The 21,717-nt window shown below is 40.6% G+C and overlaps 1 protein-coding gene across 2 annotated transcripts in view; it reads left to right on the forward strand.

Moving 5' to 3' along the window:
- Positions 1–21,717, forward strand: part of pde4ba (phosphodiesterase 4B, cAMP-specific a) — a 293,954-nt gene that overhangs the window by 122,343 nt on the left and 149,894 nt on the right. Inside the window, exon 1 of one of the 2 annotated variants that reach the window (XM_051707189.1) lies at positions 7,776–8,144. The exons of the other annotated variant lie outside the window; for it this stretch is intronic. Within the exon in view, the coding sequence (XP_051563149.1) occupies positions 7,927–8,144 (218 nt within the window). The 5' untranslated portion in view covers positions 7,776–7,926. Of the gene's footprint in view, positions 1–7,775; positions 8,145–21,717 lie in introns of those variants that run through there. 2 annotated transcript variants of the gene reach the window in all.

Raw genomic sequence — 21,717 nt, forward strand, 5'->3', positions numbered from 1 at the left:
TCCAAAGTCCTCTTTTCAGATGAGAGCAAGTTTTGTATTTCATTTGGAAACCAAGGTCCGGAGGAAGGGTGGAGAAGCTCATAGCCCAAGTTGCTTGAAGTCCAGTGTTAAGTTTCCACAGTCTGTGATGATTTGGGGTGCAATGTCATCTGCTGGTGTTGGTCCATTGTGTTTTTTGAAAACCAAAGTCACTGCACCCGTTTACCAAGAAATTCTGAAGCACTTCATGCTTCCTTCTGCTGACCAGCTTTTTAAAGATGCTGATTTCATTTTCCAGCAGGATTTGGCACCTGCCCACACTGCCAAAAGCACCAGAAGTTGGTTAAATGACCATGGTGTTGGTGTGCTTGACTGGCCAGCAAACTCACCAGACCTGAACCCCATAGAGAATCTATGGGGTATTGTCAAGAGGAAAATGAGAAACAAGAGACCAAAAAATGCAGATGAGCTGAAGGCCACTGTCAAAGAAACCTGGGCTTCCATACCACCTCAGCAGTGCCACAAACTGATCACCTCCATGCCACGCCGAATTGAGGCAGTAATTAAAGCAAAAGGAGCCCCTACCAAGTATTGAGTACATATACAGTAAATGAACATACTTTTCAGAAGGTCAACAATTCACTAAAAATGTTTTTTTTTATTGGTCTTATGATGTATTCTAATTTGTTGAGATAGTGAATTGGTGGGTTTTTGTTAAATGTGAGCCAAAATCATCACAATTAAAAGAACCAAAGACTTAAACTACTTCAGTCTGTGTGCATTGAATTTATTTAATACACGAGTTTCACAATTTGAGTTGAATTACTGAAATAAAAGAACTTTTCCACGACATTCTAATTTATTGAGATGCACCTGTATATATTTGTTCAATAACAGAAGCTTCCAAGTACACACAAAAATGGACTATTAAACTGAACAATACAATAAAAATGTGAAGATATGTGGGGACAAATCTGCTAATGGATTTAACAACAATGCCACAGCAAGGCAATTTAAGTCAGCTTTCAAAAGAATGGTAGCAAGACATGCCATCAGAGCTAGTGGCAACTGTTCTCTACCGGATAGCACAGTGGTACTGGAGGCAACACCTTCTGATATGCTGGCATTTCAGGCAAAGTGACATTCAACCTGAAACAGAAGATACAGAGAAAAACATCACTGTAAGTCTTCCCAACTTGTCCATGTTCAAAGAGGCTGTGGTGGGGTACATAGCAGGCTTTGTAGTTAAAACAATTATGAAGAAGATTCAGTGCACTACCTATTTATCAGCACTCAGTGTCGAGAGATCTTCCCAAGATGAACACACTGATCGACATGAAGTCCCGAGGTGGACTTATCAGACCGTGTCCTGAAAGTCTGCAAGACAGCTGAGAGATTTATTCAACAGCACACACTCACAAGGCCAATCTCCAGGGTCTCCACAAAGGTTCTGGAACTCCATGGTGGTTCTGCATTCAAGGAACTTGAGGCACACATGTTCTACCTAGAACCATACAACAATCACATCTTCATACTCAAAGTGCCTTGCAGGAAGCTGCACTAACATTAGGCTCCACTTCATTGCCAAGGAAACATGTGCTGCATCACACTCCAAACGGGTTAGGAAAACTCTGGGCAAGCTTGTACTGCAAAAAAATAAAAAATAAAAAAAATAAATAAGTAAGATATAAAGCTCAGGGGCCGGTTGCACCAGCTATACATAAGTTACAACTTAGCCTAGTTGTGGTGTAAATGGGCACTAAGTTAACCAGGATTAACGAATGGAATAAAAAAGCAGACTGATATTTATTGATATAAATGAGGTTGTGTTTTGCGTGACAGGCATCAATAATTTAGACATTCAGTATGACGTTGACATTTACGAGAGAGAGAAAAAAAAACTTACTTTTAAGCGTCTCTTCAGCATGAAACTGTTCAAACGGTGCAGTTTTCAGGGTGCGTCGCTCGGTGTCAAGTTTCAACATTCAAAATATATATATAGGATATTAAAATTAATAAATGTCTGTTTTTCCAGCCTGTTATATTAGTATTTATTTATCACCCCTTATTTATTTTAGTTACAGTTCCTATATGTTGTTATTTACATGGGGCAAATATACTATTTATCAAGTCTACTTTTATTACGTATCGTATTTTAATGGGGATATAATTTATTACAGCTGACAGTTACGTGAGCAAACAAGGTTTGAACATCAACCGTAACAAGATCAAACTGAAGTTCACAGCTTTTTAAAACTTCTGTGTCAAATTTGAAGGCTGTTTATTGGATCAATACAGGTAAACGTCATAATATGCGACAACGCTTTGAGAGCTTACAACCTACTAGTTAAGAACAGGTGGTGCAACCAAATTAAGCACTGACTTAGTTACAAACTAACTAGTAGATACTAAGCCCTTAGTGTGAACTTTACCTCCCAACTTACGTAAGACCTTACACAGCTATTTACTCAAACTCATGTACTTCCAAACCTGTATGACTTTTTCTGTAGAACACAAAAGATGATATTTTAAAGAATGTTTTTGTCCATATAATGAAAGTCGATGGTGACCAAAACAAGCTATTTTGCTCACCATTTACTTTCCTTATATGGAATACAAAATACTTTTTTTGGGGTTCTGCAAAAGAAAGTCACATGGATTTGGAAGGACATGAGGTTGAGTAAATGATGACAGAATTTAGATTTTTGGGTCAACTTTTCTATTAACATTAAAAGTTATAACTATCTGAAACACAGTAATTTTATAAGACTATTGTTATACTGCATGTTGCAAAAGTATCTTCATTGCAAATAAAAACAGATAGTATAATCTTTTTTACTCAGTTATTGTTGTCTATTCACTTACCTGTTAAAACAGCTCTTCAGTGAAGCCAGGCTGACAACTGTCTCCTCATACAGCTTTTCCTCCTCTTGCAAACCAATTCCGGTTTTATCTAACATTCAGTTGGATGATTATTGAATTCCAAACTGCAAACTTACCTTGTTTAACTTCTACAATATCCATGTGCTCCTCGTCACTTCCAATAGACCACTTTAGAAATTATGCCCGTGAGTTGGGCCGTGTTCAGGCCTGCACTGCAAAAAGTACAAATCACACACAGAGAATTAATGCAAGCCCACATTACATTCATCAGTTGTATCACCAGTGTTGATCTGCAAGTAGATATTCAACTTGACCAAAAAAGCTAACTTGGTGAGCTATACTGTTATTCATTGTGGTTATTTTCCTAAGCTAACGTTAGCTACATAGCTAATATTCATTTAGCCTAAGAAAATAACTACAATGAATGTTCAACGTAAACAAAAGTTACAAAGCATAATTATTTATTCAGAATAAACACTTTAAAGCCTGCCAAACATATGTTTGAAAATGTCTTCTGATATCTTACCTCAGTTTCTTAAACTTGTTTCTACTAAGGTAACCCATGCGCCACTGAAGGTAATGCTGCTGCAATAAAGAGTAACATAACACGCTCACACTTAGAATAAGCAATGGGGGAAAAATAAGAGTCCAAATAAATAACTAATTACATGTATAGGAAGATTGCATTGTGATGCTGTATATGCAGACTTAAAACAATTTTTTAAAGTGACTGGATGGGTAAAAATTACTCAAAAAAACAGATGATTTCCCATTGAGACCCATAGAAATACAGAATGTAAGGGAATACAAAGATGGCGGCGCAGTAGCTTCACTGTTGTGACGTCATGAGCAATCCAGTTATATATATATAGATCAGTGCCTGTGACCCATTTTTGGGTCGTGACCCACCAGTTAAAAACCACTGGTTTCGATTTTGCAATGGTGCACAGATTCTTCAAATGATTGTGGTAGTAGCGTGGTTGTTAAAGATCTGGGCTTGTAACCGAAATATTGAAGTTTACTCCAGGTTACTCCAGGAGAATTGTCCTTTGGGCAGAGCGAAAGAGGTGTGTTCTGCCACGTATTGGGTCCTCGAAATGTCTATATAATTAAAATAATTTCAACTGGTCAACTGTGTTTTCATTCATCAACAGTGTGCTGTCACTTTAATTCAGCATGAGCAAAAATAGACCCTTGTTTCACTGCTGCTCATGCTACACTCCTGCTATGGTCTGCTGCACTGCTTCAGCTTCAAGTGTGAAACTCCAACAAACTCTTACAAACCTCAACATTCTAAAGTTGTCTGTTGGATTTAGAATAACTGTCACTGTCAAACTGCCCCAACAAACACCAACATGGTGAACACACTGAGTCCACAAAAACAAACAAACGTGTTTGTTGGAGTTTGTAGGGGCAGTGTGAATTGGCCTTAACTTGTTAACATGGGCACCGAAAAACATATGCGCTGGTAATGTGTTGCTTACACTTGCGGTGTGAAACAGGCCTTACACTTTACAGATTCCCCCTATAGCGTTATCTCGCGACAGGGTAGTTATATGTCAGTCAATAGAACAAGAGACCCACAGTTTCCTCAGTGGGAACAAAATCACCACAATGCAACAAGATCTTGAGGGAAACTTAACAAGACAGCAGAGAAACGCATCTTAGTTAATACAACAGCTTAGAAACAGAGGAATCGAAGGCCCCTCTTCACACCTGGTAACATTTTGAGTGATCTGATCAGACGGGCTAAAAACAGATGTAAACAGGGTCCAATTCGTTTTGTATTCCGATCAATCAAGCCACATTCAAACATGGACAGAAACACATGTGACCACATTGCATTTGTAGTGTAAACATTAATGTGTCCTGATGCCTCCAGTGCAACCGTTCACTTTCATTAAATCTTTTTTCCAAACAATGAAAGTAATGGTTAATGAGGCTGTCATTCTGCCTAATGTCTCCTTCTGTGTTCCACAGAAGAAAGAAAGTCATACAGGTTTTCACTTGTTAAGTGAAATCCTGTTCCAAATCAATAATTTTTCTCCCATACTGACAATAAATCCTTCAAGTAAGAGCAAAGTCCCATGGAAACACAAAATATATGTAATGAAGGCTAAATTTCACTAAAATATCTGCACAATCACCTATGATGTCTTCACCATCCATCACTCTGTATTTTGGTGTAATTGAGTGGCTGCCCCTTTCTGCAGTTAATAAGGGTTGTGGGGTCCAACAGCGTCTGTCTGAGTTTAAATTAACCCCCACTCCCATTTAACTCAGCTAATGGGATTTTTAGTCCCTGTTAACTTTCCTGCTAAACTACTAATGGTTGAAATGCTTTAGCGACATACACTACCAGTCAAAAGTTTTAAAACACTTGACCGAAATGTTTCCCATGATCTTAAAAATCTTTTGATCTGAAGGTGTATGCTTAAATTCTTGAAATTAGTTTTGTAGACAAAAATATAATTGTGCCACCATATTAATTTATTTCATTATAAATCTATAAATTTAATTTTAAAAAAAAGTTTTTGAAATTGATGACTTGGACCAAATAATAAAGAAAAGCAGCCAATAAGTGCCCAGCATATAGATGGGAACTCCTTCAATACTGTTTAAAAAGCATCCCAGGGTGATACCTCAAGAAGTTGGTTGAGAAAATGTCAAGAGTACATTTCCTAAAATATAACACAGTTTTGATTTATTTTGGATTTTGTTTAGTCACAACATAATTCCCATAGTTCCATTTATGTTATTCCATAGTTTTAATGACTTTACTATTATTCTAAAATGTGAAGGAAAAAAATTATAATAAAGAATGAGTAAGTGTTTCAAAACTTTTGACCGGTAGTGTACATAAAAAATTCAATCAGGTTTACCTGTGGAGAGTGTTGACAGTCTGTGAAATTGGTCGGTTGAGCTGCCAGGACTCCAGTGCTGCGAATCAACCAATCACACTGCAGCTTTGAAAGAATTTATTGACAGTTACTTATTCAAAAAACAAAAAGGCAGGAATAAAGAACCCTATTGCCCCATGCAAAGAACAATTTCAGCACAAAAGTGTTCTTCAGGAAGATCTAAATTTCTAAATAGAACTATTGATGTCAGTAAAGAACCTGTAAAGAACCATCTTTTTTAAGAGTATTTCATAGATCCTGTTTGTTGAAAGATTTGTCAAAACAACACTTGAAATGTAAGATTTCACCATCTGTTCCAGCTTTTTGCTTATCCTCTTATTCATCATCTTTTTCTGTTCTCATTACTTCCTCTCCCTCATCTTCATGGTGAAGCCCTGGCTTGATAACTGGCTAACGTGCTCTATGAGAGCCAGAGATAACCCCGCTGTGCTGCTGTCACACAGGGCAAGCGCAGTGTACTGTTTCACTTAAAACGTGCTTTGAAGGACATGCAACAATTGAGCTTCAGAATTGACCCCATGGTTTAACGATTTGCTTCTTTTGGTCTGGATTCTTTATTGCATGTAATTATCTAACAGCTTTTTAGGTTTTATTGCCATCTGTCCAAGGATGTAACCAAATATAAAAGATTAGTGTGGGGCAAATGTAAAATACTTCAGAATTTGTCATTGAAAAACCCATACTGATTGTCCACCATTCTGAAAATTGGTGGAAGTGTGCCCCTCTAAATGTCTATAGTGCTTACGTCCCTGCTTCTGACTGAACAAATAAACACTGTAGGTATTACAAATTGTTAATTAATTAGGAGATATAAAGCAAGATATAAAATATATCACACATTTAATTTTCTGTATGGTTGGATGTTGATGAAATTAGACATGACTGCCTTGGTAAATGCTCAAAACATTTTGAGGACCTTTATGTTACATCATTTTCTGTAGCATTTTTATTTTATTTTTATTTATTTTTTTATTATTAAACTTGGAAAGATTTGCTATTTAAATTCTTTTGCCTTTCAATTCATAGCCATATTTTTTTCTCCAAACCAGCCACACTAAACAACATTTTCATATCTAACCCTTCAATTACCTCAGAGCTACATTTATTTTCCCGGACACAGCTAATCCTGGGCTTAAATTGCTTTTGATTTTTCTTTTTTCTTTTAACAGTGTCTTGAAAGTCACTGAGCTGTGAAAGGGCAGAATCCCTCATCAAAATTCAGCCAGAGACACCCATCAAACAAACCAACCACCACTGGCCAATCAGCTGCAAACGGGTGGAGCAATTCCACCGTCACTATGCACATTTTCTTGTGGCTCTTTTCTAATCCAAGGGTCTCAAAGCTATTCTGTTTATTTACAATGAAGACACTGCCTGAGGCTGCAGTTAGGTGTACTCAATTCCTTCCTTTGAGTTTCCTCTCTGTCTCTGCTGAGGCTTTGAGAGCATCATGGGAAGGTCCGCTTGGTAGTTCCTAAAGAGAGGAGCTGCTGATGAGAGAGAAGACCTACTCTTGCTCACTGTTGAATAATTTAAGATGGAGTTTCCTAAAGCTGAATAAAGTCAGAGAGAGTCTCAAGAGCAGTGGGAATGGAGCGAGAGTAGTGAGGGGTAGACAGACATCTAAATAAATGAAAGTTTGAGTCAGTAAAAGAAGAGTGGACATAAAAGATCCTAACAGGAGTCAACTATGTCTATGTAAGAGAGAGAGAGACAGAGAGAGAGAGAGAGTGAGCACTCTTTCTCTTTGCCTAAAAGGAAAAAGACTGAGAGGTGTGGTTACAAAGAGAGAGACAGAGAGAGAGAGAGAGAGAGAGAGAGAGAGAGAGAGAGAGTGTGTGTGTTTTACTTACTCTCACAGGAAAGAGGTGTGACTGAGCTGACGGAGCCAGCTCTCAGTGTGTCAGTGGAACTGAGCGAGAGAGGATTATTCTACTGCATTGCCGAAAGCCTAAGCTGACAGAAAGAGAGAGAGAGGGAGAGAGAATAGAACAGCTCAAGCGTGCAGATATTTCTGTCTGACACACCAAACATCAGCCTGTATGGCATAACCTCTAGCTGACTGAGAGAATAGGAAGGAATTGTTGGTAGTAGTGTGAGTCAGAGAGGGCGAAATAGGGTTGTTTGCACCCACAGCATCATCATGTCATCCAATGAGTTGAGTGCACCCGAGTTGGACCCCTGCATCCGCACCTTCAAGGAACACATGCATTTGGAACTGGAGCCGCCAAGACTGGGTACTGGCAACAAGCGCATGACCTCCCCCAAAATATCTCCCCGCAGCTCCCCGCGCCTCTTCCGCAAGCTCATGGTAAACAAGGGCAGTCGTCACAGACGCCGATTCACTGTCGCGCACACCTGGTAAGCGCGTCTGAGAGATGACAAGAGAGGTGGAATGGGGAGAGTAGGTGTAAACGGGGAGGGTTTCAGTGATATGTTGTTTTTGATATATCTTTTTGCTGTGAAGACTGAGGGGATTTTTTTTATGAATGATGTTGAATTAGTTAGGGTAAATGTTACTATGGGTCAATAAGGTGTGACGTCACTGCAGGTGTGATATTGTAAAATAATTTGAATGTAAGAAAAACTAGTGACTAATATATGATTGGTGGACTGTAAGCCAGAAAACGTGGTACAACAGGTTGGTTAATTATCAGTGCATTGTGATGCTCTCTTCGGCCCCACTCAGAGGAAAATTGTCACAGTCTTTTTCAGAAAGGAGTTAAAGGGATAGTTTACCCCAAAATTAAAATTTTGATGTCATTTTCTCATTTACCTTCATGTAATTCCAAACCCTCATGACTTTATATCTTCCGTGGAACACAACAGGAGAATTTTTGAAGATGCTGCTTTTTTTTAATTACATTGATATTGGGAATGAGGATGTCAGTCCCTAATGTTGTTCCTGACTTCTAATTTTGAGGGTGAGTGAATGATTACAGAATTTTCATTTTGAGTGAATTATCGCTTTAAGCAATATCCCCCTAAACTTCGACCACTTAACAATTCCATATAATTTTTTATTTTAATTTTATTTAAATTTTTTTTGTGTGTGCAATTGGCTATTTAATGTCTAATTAGAAATTCCAACAAATAGCATGTTGATTTATGTAAATATATGCAAATCTGTTTAATATAATATTGTATTTCTGACCATATGTACAAATTGTCAAATTGAACACTTTCTTTGACCCTTAACACTTTCTCTGAAAACTACTATATATATCTTTGAGGCAATATATATTTATTTTATATAGCTAATACAAAGTTAGATGTGAAGCTTTTAGACTGATGTCACCGTTGGTAATGTCAGCATTCTCAAACCTAAAGCATTTCAAATAATGTGTGTAAGTGGACTAATATAGCACTTTTTATAGCATTGAACTAGATGTTTAGAAGTTAATGATGTTGTAATTGGGAGATATTAGCATAATCTTCTATGAATTTTTTAAATATTTGAAACACATTGACACATGAATGGTCGTTACACACATCATGATCTGCAGAAAATGAGCTGATATCCCTAACTGTACTTCTTAAAGGATTAGTTCACCCAAAAATGAAACATTTCTCATCATTTACTCACCCTCAAGCCCTGCCAGATGTGTATGAATTCTTTCTTCTGCAGAACACAATGTTTTTTAGAAGAATATCTCAGCTCTGTAGGTCCATACAATGCAAGTGAATAGTGGCCAGAACTTTGAAGCTCCAAGAAGCATATAAAGGCAGCATAAAAAAGAATCTATATGACTCCAGTGGTTAAATCCATGTCTTCAGAAGCAATATGATAGGTGTGGGTGAGAAACAGATAAATATTTAAGTCCTTTTCTACTATAAAATCTCTTCCCTGCCCAGTAGGTGGCAATATGCACAAAAAATGTGAATCTCCAAAACAAAAGATAAAGAATGTGAAATTGAAAGTGGAGATTTATAGTAAAAAAGGACTTAAATATTGATCTGTTTCTCAACCACACCTATCATATCACTTCTGAAGACATGGATTAAACCTCTGGAGTCAAATGGATTACTTTTATGCCGCCTTTATATGCTTTATGTAGCTTCAAAGTTCTGGCCACCATTAACTTGCATTGTATGGACATACAGAGCTGAGATATTCTTCAAAAAATATTTTTGTTTTTAGCAGAAGAAAGTCACACATCTGGGATCGCATGAGGGTTGAGTAAATGATGAGAGAATTTACATTTTTGGGTAAACTATCACTTTAAAGGAGTGGCTGTTCTGAAAACGGCAGCAGCAGTGCAAAAGGAGTGTCTTGCATCACTCAAAATAATAACATAGTTGGATTCATATCTACTCTTATCATTTACTGTAACAAAATGTAAGCTTTGTGCGTTGGTTGATGCTTCCTGTGTATTGAAGCGATTGGATCAGAGCTGGGAGGATGTGGGCAGGATATGATGTGACACGGAAGGTTATTTATCCTTTGGTAAATAGAACATTTCTAATCCTGTCTAGACTTTTGCCATGGTGATACTGTACAACAATGAAGCACTAAGCTGCTATTTATGAGCGATCATTTTATTTCCACTGTAAAATAGTGACATTGGATGAAAGATGTTTTGTTTTATGCTCTAGGTAATTGGTTTGTGTATACTGTACATTAAATTGTGCATGTACTGTATATGGAGGAAGCAGGCTTTGTGGTTGCCTTATTGCCTGGAATTTCAAGCTATAAAATGTGTTGTTCTTGGAATTCAGTCTTGGATGTTAGTTATGGCCACACGTGTGCCTCTATAGAAGACTTAGTTTCTATAGACAGCGATTCTGTGTCAGAAACCAGGTCTCTTCTTCTGCTTCGTTAGCTGGGCAGAGTGTGTTTAATGTTTAATGTGCCAGGTACAATACACAGTGTGACCGGATTACGCTGTGAAACATGCACGGCCACCAGCACCTATGCATTACTCACCCAGACAGCCATTAAAGGCAGACAGAAGAGAGTTTAATAGAGGAAGTTTAATGGGGAAAACTGCAGTAAGAGCTGTCTTTATATGGTGATTTGTGTGATTCTGGAGGCTTTTAGCAACGATCTGCCATGAATGGTGTCAATGGAAGCATGCATATTTGATTTCAGTCATTCAGTAATTCAGCCATTCATTCATAAATGAGATCTCTGTAATATCTCAAATGTTTCCCCATGACAGCCATGAGATTAAATGGAGAAAAAATGTAGACTTTTCCATAAATCTCCCGCCTCACAGATTTTTCTCTTGAGATAAAGACACCAGTAACCTCGCATGTGTCTCCTCTAGAGTTTCATAAGTGGCATTTCTTATTAAATTCTTCCTAGACCAAATTATCTGAGCTATGTTATAAATCATGTTAAAATCATGTTAACATGCATATTGTTTATGTCTTGTAGCTACACCAATCAGCCACAACATTAAAACTACCTGCCTAATATTGTGTAGGTCCCCCTCGTGCTGCCAAAACAGTGCCAACCTGTATCTCACAATAGCATTCTGAGATGCTATTCTTCTCACCACAATTGTACAGAGCAGTTATCTGAGTTACCGTAGACTTTGTCAGTTCGAACTTGTCTGGCCATTCTCTGTTGACCTCTCTCATCAACACGGCATTTCCGTCAACAGAACTGCCGCTCACAGGATGTTTTTTGTTTTTGGCACCATTCTGAGTAAATTCTAGAGACTGTCGTGTATGAAAATCCCAGGAGGTCAGCAGTTACAGAAATACTCAAACCAGCCCATCTGGCACCAACAATCATACCACGGTCGAAATCACTTAGATCACATTTTCTGATCTGATGGTTCTGATGGTTGATGTGAACATTAACTGAAGCTCCTAACCCATATCTGCATGATTTTATGCACTGCACTGCTGCTACACAATTGGCTGATTAGATAATCACATGGATGATTGTTGGTGCCAGATGGGCTGGTTTGAGTATTTCTGTAACTGCTGATCTCCTGGGATTTTTCACGCCCAACAGTCTCTAGAATTTACTCCGAATTTACAAAAAACATCCAGTGAGCGGCAGTTCTGTTGACGGAAATGCCTTGTTGATGAGAGAGGTCAACAAAGAATGGCCAGACTGGTTCGAACTGACAAAGTCTACGGTAACTCAGATAACCGCTCTGTATAATTGTGGTGAGAAGAATATAATCTCAGAATGTTATTCTGAGATGGGGGTTGGCGCTGTTTTGGCAGCACGAGGGGGACCACAATATTAGGCAGGTGGTTTTAATGTTGTGGCTGATCGATGTATGCCTTGTATGGTTTGGTCCTTGCAGTGTTAGGTAACACACCAAGAATGGAGGGAGGGGGCAGGGCTGTCTTGAGGGAGTGAGGTGGTGCATGAACATGAATGTGAAGACAAGACAAGTGCAGTGGCATGGAAAACCTCTGAAGAGAGTCTCATCCCTTCATATTAAGTGATGCTAAAAGAGAATATGGGATAATATCTGATGGCCATTTGTAGGCATTAGTGCTTTTTGAGAATTTTTTTCTCAGCTTTTGCCTCTTTATTAGATAGATATAGTAGAGAATGACAGGAATTTTTGGGGGGAGAAAGTGTGGGATTGAAACATATTGCAAGTAGGTTTCAAAATGCAGCTTCTGCATGAGCACCACAGCTCAATGTGTCTAATGTATGTACACTGACTGCTGTGCCATAGCTCTGACACAAAATTGGTCTTTTTACTGTTTGGGAAATATTATATGTTGTTACAAAAAAGCAAAACACCCTGTCCAAACCAGGTGCATTTCCTGTACAACTACATAATTCACTGCTGAACCACCATAGTACGATGCATCGTTGGAGAATTTAACTAGCTAGTGACGAGCGTTTCCTGAAAATTTTGTAACTATGCCGGACATCCATTGTTCGAATCACTTTGGTTCAACAATAAAGAGCTGTCGTCTGTGATGTTACGAAAGAGGTGGAGTAATAACTTCTGTCAATGTAAAATTATAATAGCTTATTTACACCTAGTTCAGAAAGATGTTTAATGCACGAAAGATGCATGCGCTGTGTAATGCTACTGCAATAGTGGGGTTTCCCTTTACATCAGACTTCCCCCAGGCACACTTGAGCACATATGCACATGTGCACTCTTCAAAAACATATACGAACTTCACTTATGCATTAACATGGACACATAAGCCATGTGTGTTAAAGCGCTTTCTTTTAACAGCCATAAATCCCTTAAAAATCTGCATTCATGTTTACGTGACTTTACGCAACTTTCTGCAAAACCCTTTAGAATAAGTAGTTTTCTTAAGTGCATGTAAACATGGTCAAATTCCTGATAGAATGAAAGTTATATATGGAATAAAAGATATGGAAGCCTCAGCGAAGTCAAATTATGTCCACACAGTAAACTCACAAGGAACTATGCTTCAAACCACAGGTAGAGAGCTGTAATTCCAACCAAATTTGGTTTCAGGAAACACCAAATCACTGAACTGTGTTGTTAACAATGGAACTTGAGACCATAGTTGGCTAACAATGTTTTTGGGAAACGCACAAGGTGTGATGCAATAAAGGAAAAATAACAAAAATAAAATAAAAAATTATATCCTAAAAAAAAAGTTTCTGTCCTAACGAGACGAGACAGCAACAAGTGACAGGACATTTTATAGATACCTTGGTTTCTATTTCTGAAACCTCATTGGTCCAAAATCCCACTCCACATAACATCAAATATGTACTGATTGGCTGATTGTGCAGCATTTTTGCTTTTATTGTGAACACACATATCACTTGTCACTGAAAACGTCCTGGTTACTTTCGTAACCTCTATTCTCTGATGGAGGGAACGAGACGTTGTGTCGATGTAGTGACACTAGGGGTCACTCTTGGGAGCCCTAAACACCTCTGATCTTTGAAAAAAGGCCAATGGGAATTGGCGAGTGGAATTTGCATGCCACTCCCCCGGACATACAGGTATAAAAGGAGCTGGTATGCAACCACTCATTCAGGTTTTGTGCTGAGAAGCCGAGACAAGGTCCCGGCCATTTCAGCGGGTAGTTCAGCGTTGTGGCAAGAGGGACACAATGTCTCGTTCCCTCCATCAGGGAACGGAGGTTACGAAAGTAACCAGGACGTTCCCTATCTGTCACTCACTCGACGTTGCGTCGATGTAGTGACACTAGGGGTCCCTATACAAAACGGCACGACTACTGAACTGTGTTAGGTGGACTAGCAGTGCGAGACGGGCAGACCTCTGTGTGCCTCGTAGCCAGCACACCAGGCCATCACTTAACCTCCCCCAACGCAGTCGAATGGTCCTTCAGGAACAAGTCAACTGCCCAACATATAGGGACAGGCCAGCCCAACCGTGGCCTCTTTTCCTCTTTTTTCTCCACAAAAAGAGTGGAATTTGTTAACCGACTGGGGGCCATAAATGTCTACATCAGGGGGGGGGTGTCACTCCCAAGGGGAAGACACCACGGAGACCACACCCCACCCAGAGAAGGGGGGGGTATTTCGAGCGGAAATATGTCACATGGTCCTACAGAGTCTTGTCGGAAGTATGTGATGTGGTGAAGTCACCTGGTAGGTCCTACCCGTGGGGGGAGGAGTTTCTACAAGCATGGTGACTGGGGGAAGAGGGGCCTCTGCCCAAGGAAGACGCAGTTTACTGACAGGGAAATGATTTAGTGGAAGATATATCACATGGGGTCACCTATGGGGAACCAGCGCATGTGGAGCACCTACCCAAGTATAGGGCTTAGTTTGCACATGTACTGGGCCGGTAGCGAGTTTCTCTGCAAACTCGTCTGCCACAGGGCTAAGGAGGAAAATCATCCAGGGATCATAACTTGTAAACACAACTGGGAGTCAAAGGCGCACGTCTTCACCTCATGGGAGGGGAAAGGCGCTATACGCAAGCGGTACACCTGGCCAGCTGTCCCGGAACTTACCTGTTCATACCTGACAACACACAGGACAAAACCGGCTCAACCCGGAGATTATAGAACCTCGCAAATGTGTTGGGTGTCGCCCAGCCCGCTGCTCTGCAGATGTCTGCCAAAGAGTCTGGCACGTCCTAAGCATGATATGCCATCATGATGTGTCATTGACCCAGTGGGTGATCCTCTGTTTGGAGACAGTGCTTCCTTTCCGCTGTCCACCAAAGCAGACAAAGAGCTGCTCGGAGATTATAAAGCTCTGCGTGCTACTAGGATGACCTGCTCCTCGTCCTTCCTGACCTTGCACAGGGTCTGTGCAAGTAGGCTTACTGGGGGAAACACATATTTGCATAGTCCAGGGGGCCAGCTGTGGGCCAGTGCGTCTATACCGAGGGGTGCATCGGTCAGGGCATACCAAAGCGGGCAGTGGGAGGATTCCCGGTAAGCAAACAGGTCTACCTCGCAAAGGTCGCACCTCTGCGAACTTCGTAAAGATACAAGAGGCAAGGACAGGCCAAAGGGGAGGATCTTCTACTGGTACGCCCGGCCTTCGAAAGTAAACCGAGGTAAAACCGAGATGTGGAAGTACGCATCCTTCAGATCTACCGCCACAAACCAATCTTGATGCTGGACGCTCGCTAAAATGCGTTTTTGCGTCAGCATCTTGAACGGGAGTCTGTGCAAGGCCCGATTCAGAACTCGCAGGTCCAAGATTGGCCACAACCCACCACCTTTCTTCGGTACGATGAAGTAAAACCCTTTCTTCATCTCGGCTGGAGGGACAGGCTCTATCGTGCCCTTGCGCAGAAGGGTCCCGATCTCCACACACAAGGTAGCGGCGCCCTCGCCCTTCACCGCTGCTGAATCTGGGCAGGCGCCTGGCGAACTGAATCACGTAGCCGAGTCGGACAGTCTGGGTCAGCCATCGCAACGGATCGGAAAGCACAAGCCACACGTCCAAACTCCGGGCGAGGGGGACCAAGGGGATAATCACGTGGGACGTACCAGTGGGGGCTCGGGGCCGTGGCCGTGCTGAGTCCAGGGACATCGAAGCACTTACCTGGCTCCTGATACCCACCATAAGATTGGTTGAGGAGGGGGGAGGATGAACATCGTCCCCGCAGACCGTCGGAGCCAACGCGGTGTGGGCGTGTTTGTGCCACAGCTGGGCGCGCAGGGGCGGGGGGTCCACCGCTGGAGCGCCTAACCTGCGAAAATGAGACGGTGGACGGCAGTCATGACGACGGCCGTGCACACCTGACATGTGACCCAGAGAACAAGGAAACCACTCTTTTGTTGAAGTTTTGGGTACCACAGCCTCTTGAAACAAAAGATTCTCCTCCCGGCCCTCCGCCGGGGGATGGAGTGGTCTGTCTAACAGCTCCGTAGAAGTGGATCTCCTCGTCCCTGGGTCGCTCGTCTCAGGGTGCTTTGAAGCCTTCCTAGGGTTCTTGGTGGCCGGCCGTGAGACGGGTGGCGTCTGCTTCCTACAGTGGGCTCACGCCGGGGCCGGGCCGCGGGGGCGGGCCGCGGTGGAGCCGGTGCTGTTGCTGCAGGAGGATGCCCTTGGCGACGATCAGACGGGGTGCAGGGTTTTGAGTCGCCCCAGGGCAGGATGTGTTGAATGGCCTCTGTCTACTGCTTCACCGCCGAGAACTGCTGGGCAAAGTCCTCAATGGTGTTGCCGAATAAGCAAACCTGGGAGGTGGGGGCGTCAAGGAACCGTGCCTTGTGGGCCTCTCTCATCTCGACCAGGTTGAGCCAAAGGTGGCGCTCCTGGACCACCAGGGTGCACATCGCCTGCCCGAGAGACCGCGCCGTGACCTTCGTCGCCCGGAGGGCAAGGTCGGTCACCGAGCGCAGTTCCTGCATCAATCCTGGGTCAGAACTACCCTCGTGCAGCTCTTTTAGTGCCTTAGCCATCAGGGACGACGTAAACCTACAGGCCCTGGACGGGAGCTTCGGGTGCCCGCGCCAGACAACTTTTGTCACTTCTAGTTAGGTCACAGTTTAAGAACATTCTAAATGTAAAGAAGGCTGGTAAATTGTCTCTAGGTTCTGAAAGTGAATCAAAATAATTTAGTATTAAAGGAATACCAACCAAAAATGTAATTTCTGTCATCATTTATTCACCCTCAAGTCTTTCCAAATGCGTTTGACTTTCTGTCTTATGCTGAACACAAAAGGAGATGTTCCACTGCGTCTTTTAAAAACAATGGCAGTGGAAAGTGCCTCAATTTAAAGCTTAAAAATGGACCCCAAAGTGCCATAAAAGAAGTTCATGTGACTAATTATGACAGAATTTCCATTTTTGGATGAAAGATCCCTTTAATAAATGAGTATTTTAAAGTACAGGACTATGTAAGGCAGCTATTACTAAATATGTAACTGAAACATTCCTACTATTTCCCTTGGCTGTATCTAAAAAGGAAAAAATCAACATCCTCCCCTTTTTTCATACTAATCTGCTTTCTTCTTCATCTAATGAGGTATTCTTTCATTCTGCCTCCCCAGAATGTGGTGCTGTTCCCTCTCTCTGTGGGAGACATTATACTGTATTAGCATACATAAACATCTGAGTCATGCTAAAAAAGTTTGGTATGCTCTATTGAAAGTTATGCAAACAAGTATAGCTCCTTTACTGTGGGTTTGGTGCAAAACCAAGTGTGAAAGACATTTATTCACAAGGTGTTTTATGCTAGCTGGGGTCAGTTTTGACTTGAAGAAATATTATTTTAAACCCAGCATTATACAGTACTTAAAGGCACCTCATTTTAACATGAGGCAGTTGCGTTAAAGGAACAGTTTACCCAAAACTGACAATTGTTTTCTTACCCTTAGTGAAAGTAAATGGTGACTGAGGCTGTATTCCATGGAAGAAGTTGTGTGAGTCTGGAACAACAAGAGGGCGAATACTGTAAATGATGACAGAATTTCATTTTAAAGTGGTGTGAGATGTTGGTGTTTCTTGTATTATGTGTTATAAACTGGGCTCTTCCTGTCCCCAGTCGGTCTAAAAGTGTTTGTTTACTTTGTGTTGTGCAGCATGTCAGTTTTTATCTATGCTCCTTTGCCTGCTGGAATGGACTGGAATGCTTGATATTCAGAACTGTGGGAGAAGAAGAGGCATTCGTGCGTGCACAAAAGTGTACAAACACACATGCGGAGCCTCATACATGTTTGCGTTCTTTGATATGACAGGCCTGAATCAGATGTCATGGGGTCACGTCCCAGCTCTCATCACATTTCAAGACTCTGAGCCTCTGTACTGTGGGCATGTGTAAGGCCACGTTAGATCTTGTGTTAAGCCAAGCACTAAGTGTGCAATAGTCAGATTTCAGTCCTTTTGAGGGACCATCCACATTTTCTCCTTCTCTCTGTCTCATTATTATTTACCTATGTTAATAGGTGACCTTGGTGACTAGTACACAGGTTTGGGGAGTAACGGAATACATGTAAAGTATTTAAAATACAAAGTAAAAGTAACTGTATTCCACTACAGTTACAATTTAAATAATTGGTAATTAGAATACAGTTACATTCAAAAAGTATTTTGATTACTGAAGAGATTACTTTGCATTTTATTGTCATTTGTTTCATTTAATATTTAGTCCTTTCAGATGGAAAACATTTATACATATAAATGATGCGATCCAAAGTGCATTTGAACAGCGGTGAAACACTTTCTTATGATGTGTTACATTCATACGAGCAGTAAGTTTGGAGCAGAAGAAATAGAAATAAACCTTGTGTAAATTGTCAGCTTTACGCTAAGCTAAAATGCTATTTCTAGCCATTTTACATGCACACATTGCCAGGCACAATCATATTTTTTTATCAAGAAAATTCACGTTGGATCATAATTTCTTTTTTTCTAGTAAGACCTTTGATATTAGAGCAAAAATCATATTCTTGATGATAATTTTTGTATTGTTTTCCTGTAAAAATATCTAAAAATCCTTAAAACAAGATAAATTAGATTTATCTTGTTTTAGAAACAACACTGCATAAGATATTTATGTTTTTCGGAGAATGTATTTTTAACATGTGTATTTTGGCTTACTGTACTGGCTGTACTGAGTTTTTATAGTCAAAACAAGTGAAAAAATCTACTAGTGCTGAAGAAGTAATCCAAAGTATTTAGAATACGTTACTGACCTTGAGTAATCTAACGGAATACGTTACAAATGACATTTTACAGCATGTATTCTGTAATCTGTAGTGGAATACATTTCAAAAGTAACCCTCCCAACCCTGCTAGTACAATATGTATAGTACTGTAAATACAGTATAAGGCCCTATGAAATCTGTTTTATTTTTTCCAAAATTCTGTTTTATGTTTTTTTTTTCTGAATTCCTTGTTTTTAATGTTTTATCATACAGTATGTTAACAATAAAAACCTTCTAATTAAAATGAATTCATAGAATTTTAATCAAATGAAAAACAAAATAATTTTTCAACATACCATTACATTTTTTATTTTTATTTATTTTTTTATCAAATAAAGTGGTTCTATACAGATCCTCACAGCACAATCCAAAACATAACATTGGAGTTATTTTTTGGTCAAATACAGTGCTGCATAGCAGAGCATCACAGAATTAATGAAATCATTGATTAAATCTTTTATTCTGTATAACAGCATTATTGCTTGTGAGATGTTGCATAACAGAATGTAATTATTATTTAATTATTATTATTATTTATTACTACATTGATATTACATTTTACTATAAAGTAGTAGTATATTTCTGTCGCAATTTCTTCAATCTCGTCTGCAATTTCATCTAGTTAAATTTAGCTTTTATTTTGGTGGAAAGCCAGAAGAAGCAATTTGAGTTTGAATGTTTTTGATGACAGCTTCACACCTCTAGATAAGAAGTTCGCTATATGGCTTAAATGTGCTTATTAAACCACAAAAGGCTGCAGTTTAATTAAATAAAAAATATATAGTCTGCATGTGCTGCGTGTTTCAAGCTTAATGCGCGTTCTGCTGTCTGTAATCTATTACAAACACAGAAAGCAAGCAATGCTTATGCTAATGATGAGGTGTTAACAGTGTATGAGCGGCAGCTTTACACATTCTGTTTGAAGCACGAGCACATGCTCATTTCGAGGGAAATAACACCGCCCTCGTGGAGAGAGCTCTCGCGGCTGAAGCTACAGAGGTTAGTTCACTCTCCATCTCTGTAGCGGATGTAACCCGATCCTTCCGATGGGTGAATATCCGCAAAGCCGCGGGCCCAGACGGCATTCCGGGCCGCATCATCAGAGCGTGCGCGAACGAGCTGGCTGGTGTTTTTACGGACATTTTCAACCTTTCCCTCTCTTTGTCTGTAGTCCCCACATGCTTTAAAACATCCACCATTGTGCCTGTACCAAAACAATCAAAAATAACTTGTTTAAATGACTGGCGTCCTGTTGCTCTGACCCCAATCATCAGCAAATGTTTTGAGAGACTAATTAGAGATTACATCTGCTCTGTATTGCCACTCAATCTTGACCCGTTGCAGTTTGCTTACCGCAACAACCACTCCACTGATGATGCCATTGCATCTACAATAGACACTGCTCTCTCCCACCTGGAAAAAAAGAACACTTATGTGAGAATGCTGTTTGTAGACTACAGCTCAGCATTCAACACCATAGTGCCCTCCAAGCTAGATGAGAAACTCCGGGCTCTGGGCTTAAACAGCTCGCTGTGCAGCTGGATCCTGGACTTCCTGTCAAGCAGATGCCAGGTGGTTAGAATAGGTAGCAACATCTCCTCATCACTAACCCTCAACACTGGAGCCCCGCAGGGCTGTGTTCTCAGCCCACTACTGTATTCCTTGTACACACATGACTGTGTGGCAACACATAGCTCCAATGCCATCATTAAGTTTGCTGATGACACGACGGTGGTGGGTCTGATCACTGACAATGATGAAACAGCCTACAGAGAGGAGGTGCACACTCTGACACACTGGTGTCAGGAGCACAACCTCTCCCTCAACGTCAGTAAGACAAAGGAGCTTGTGGTGGACTTCAGAAGAAAAGACAGAGAACACAGTCCCATCACCATCAATGGAGCACCAGTGGAGAGAGTCAGCAGCTTCAAGTTCCTGGGTGTCCACATCACTGAGGAACTCACATGGTCCGTCCACACTGAAGTCATTGTGAAGAAGGCTCAACAGCGCCTCTTCTTCCTGAGACGGCTGAGGAAGTTTGGAATGAACCGCCACATCCTCACACGGTTCTATACCTGCACTGTGGAGAGCATCCTGACTGGCTGCATCTCCGCCTGGTACGGCAATAGCACCGCCCACAACCGCAAAGCACTACAAAGGGTGGTGCGAACTGCCAGACACATCATCGGAGGTGAGCTTCCCTCCCTCCAGGAAATATATACAAGGCGGTGTGTGAAAAAAGCTCGGAGGATCATCAGAAACTCCAGCCACCCGAGCCATGGGCTGTTCTCACTGCTACCATCAGGTAGGCGGTATCGCAGCATCAGGACCCGCACCAGCCGAATCCATGATAGCTTCTTCCCCCAAGCAATCAGACTTCTGAACTCTTGATCTCCCACGATCAAAATTCATCAGCCCTGCACTTTATTACCCTTACTCTCATATCTCACACCGGACTGTCATAAATTATATTATTATTATTATATTATGTTCTCTCTTAACAACTGACTATCAACCGACAGCCTGAATGTCAATACAGTACAATACTGTACATTCTATATATATATATATATATATATATATATATATATATATATATATATATATATATATACTTTTTTATATATATTTTTATTTTTAATTTTTATTGAATAATGTGTATCTATATAGTAAAAAAACAAAAAAACAAAACAAAAACAGCATATTGTATACTGTACAGTGTATGTTATTATTTGTATATTGTTGAGTGTAATTATGTGTATAACAGATGTTTAAATTGTGTTGTGTTAATTTGATGTTATTGTAAATTGGTATATGTCTCATCACTGTCACGACTGCTATGTTGATCGTAACTGCACCCAAGAACTTCACA

Source organism: Myxocyprinus asiaticus, chromosome 9 (genome assembly GCF_019703515.2).
Source record: "Myxocyprinus asiaticus isolate MX2 ecotype Aquarium Trade chromosome 9, UBuf_Myxa_2, whole genome shotgun sequence".
NCBI classification, from domain to species: domain Eukaryota; kingdom Metazoa; phylum Chordata; class Actinopteri; order Cypriniformes; family Catostomidae; genus Myxocyprinus; species Myxocyprinus asiaticus.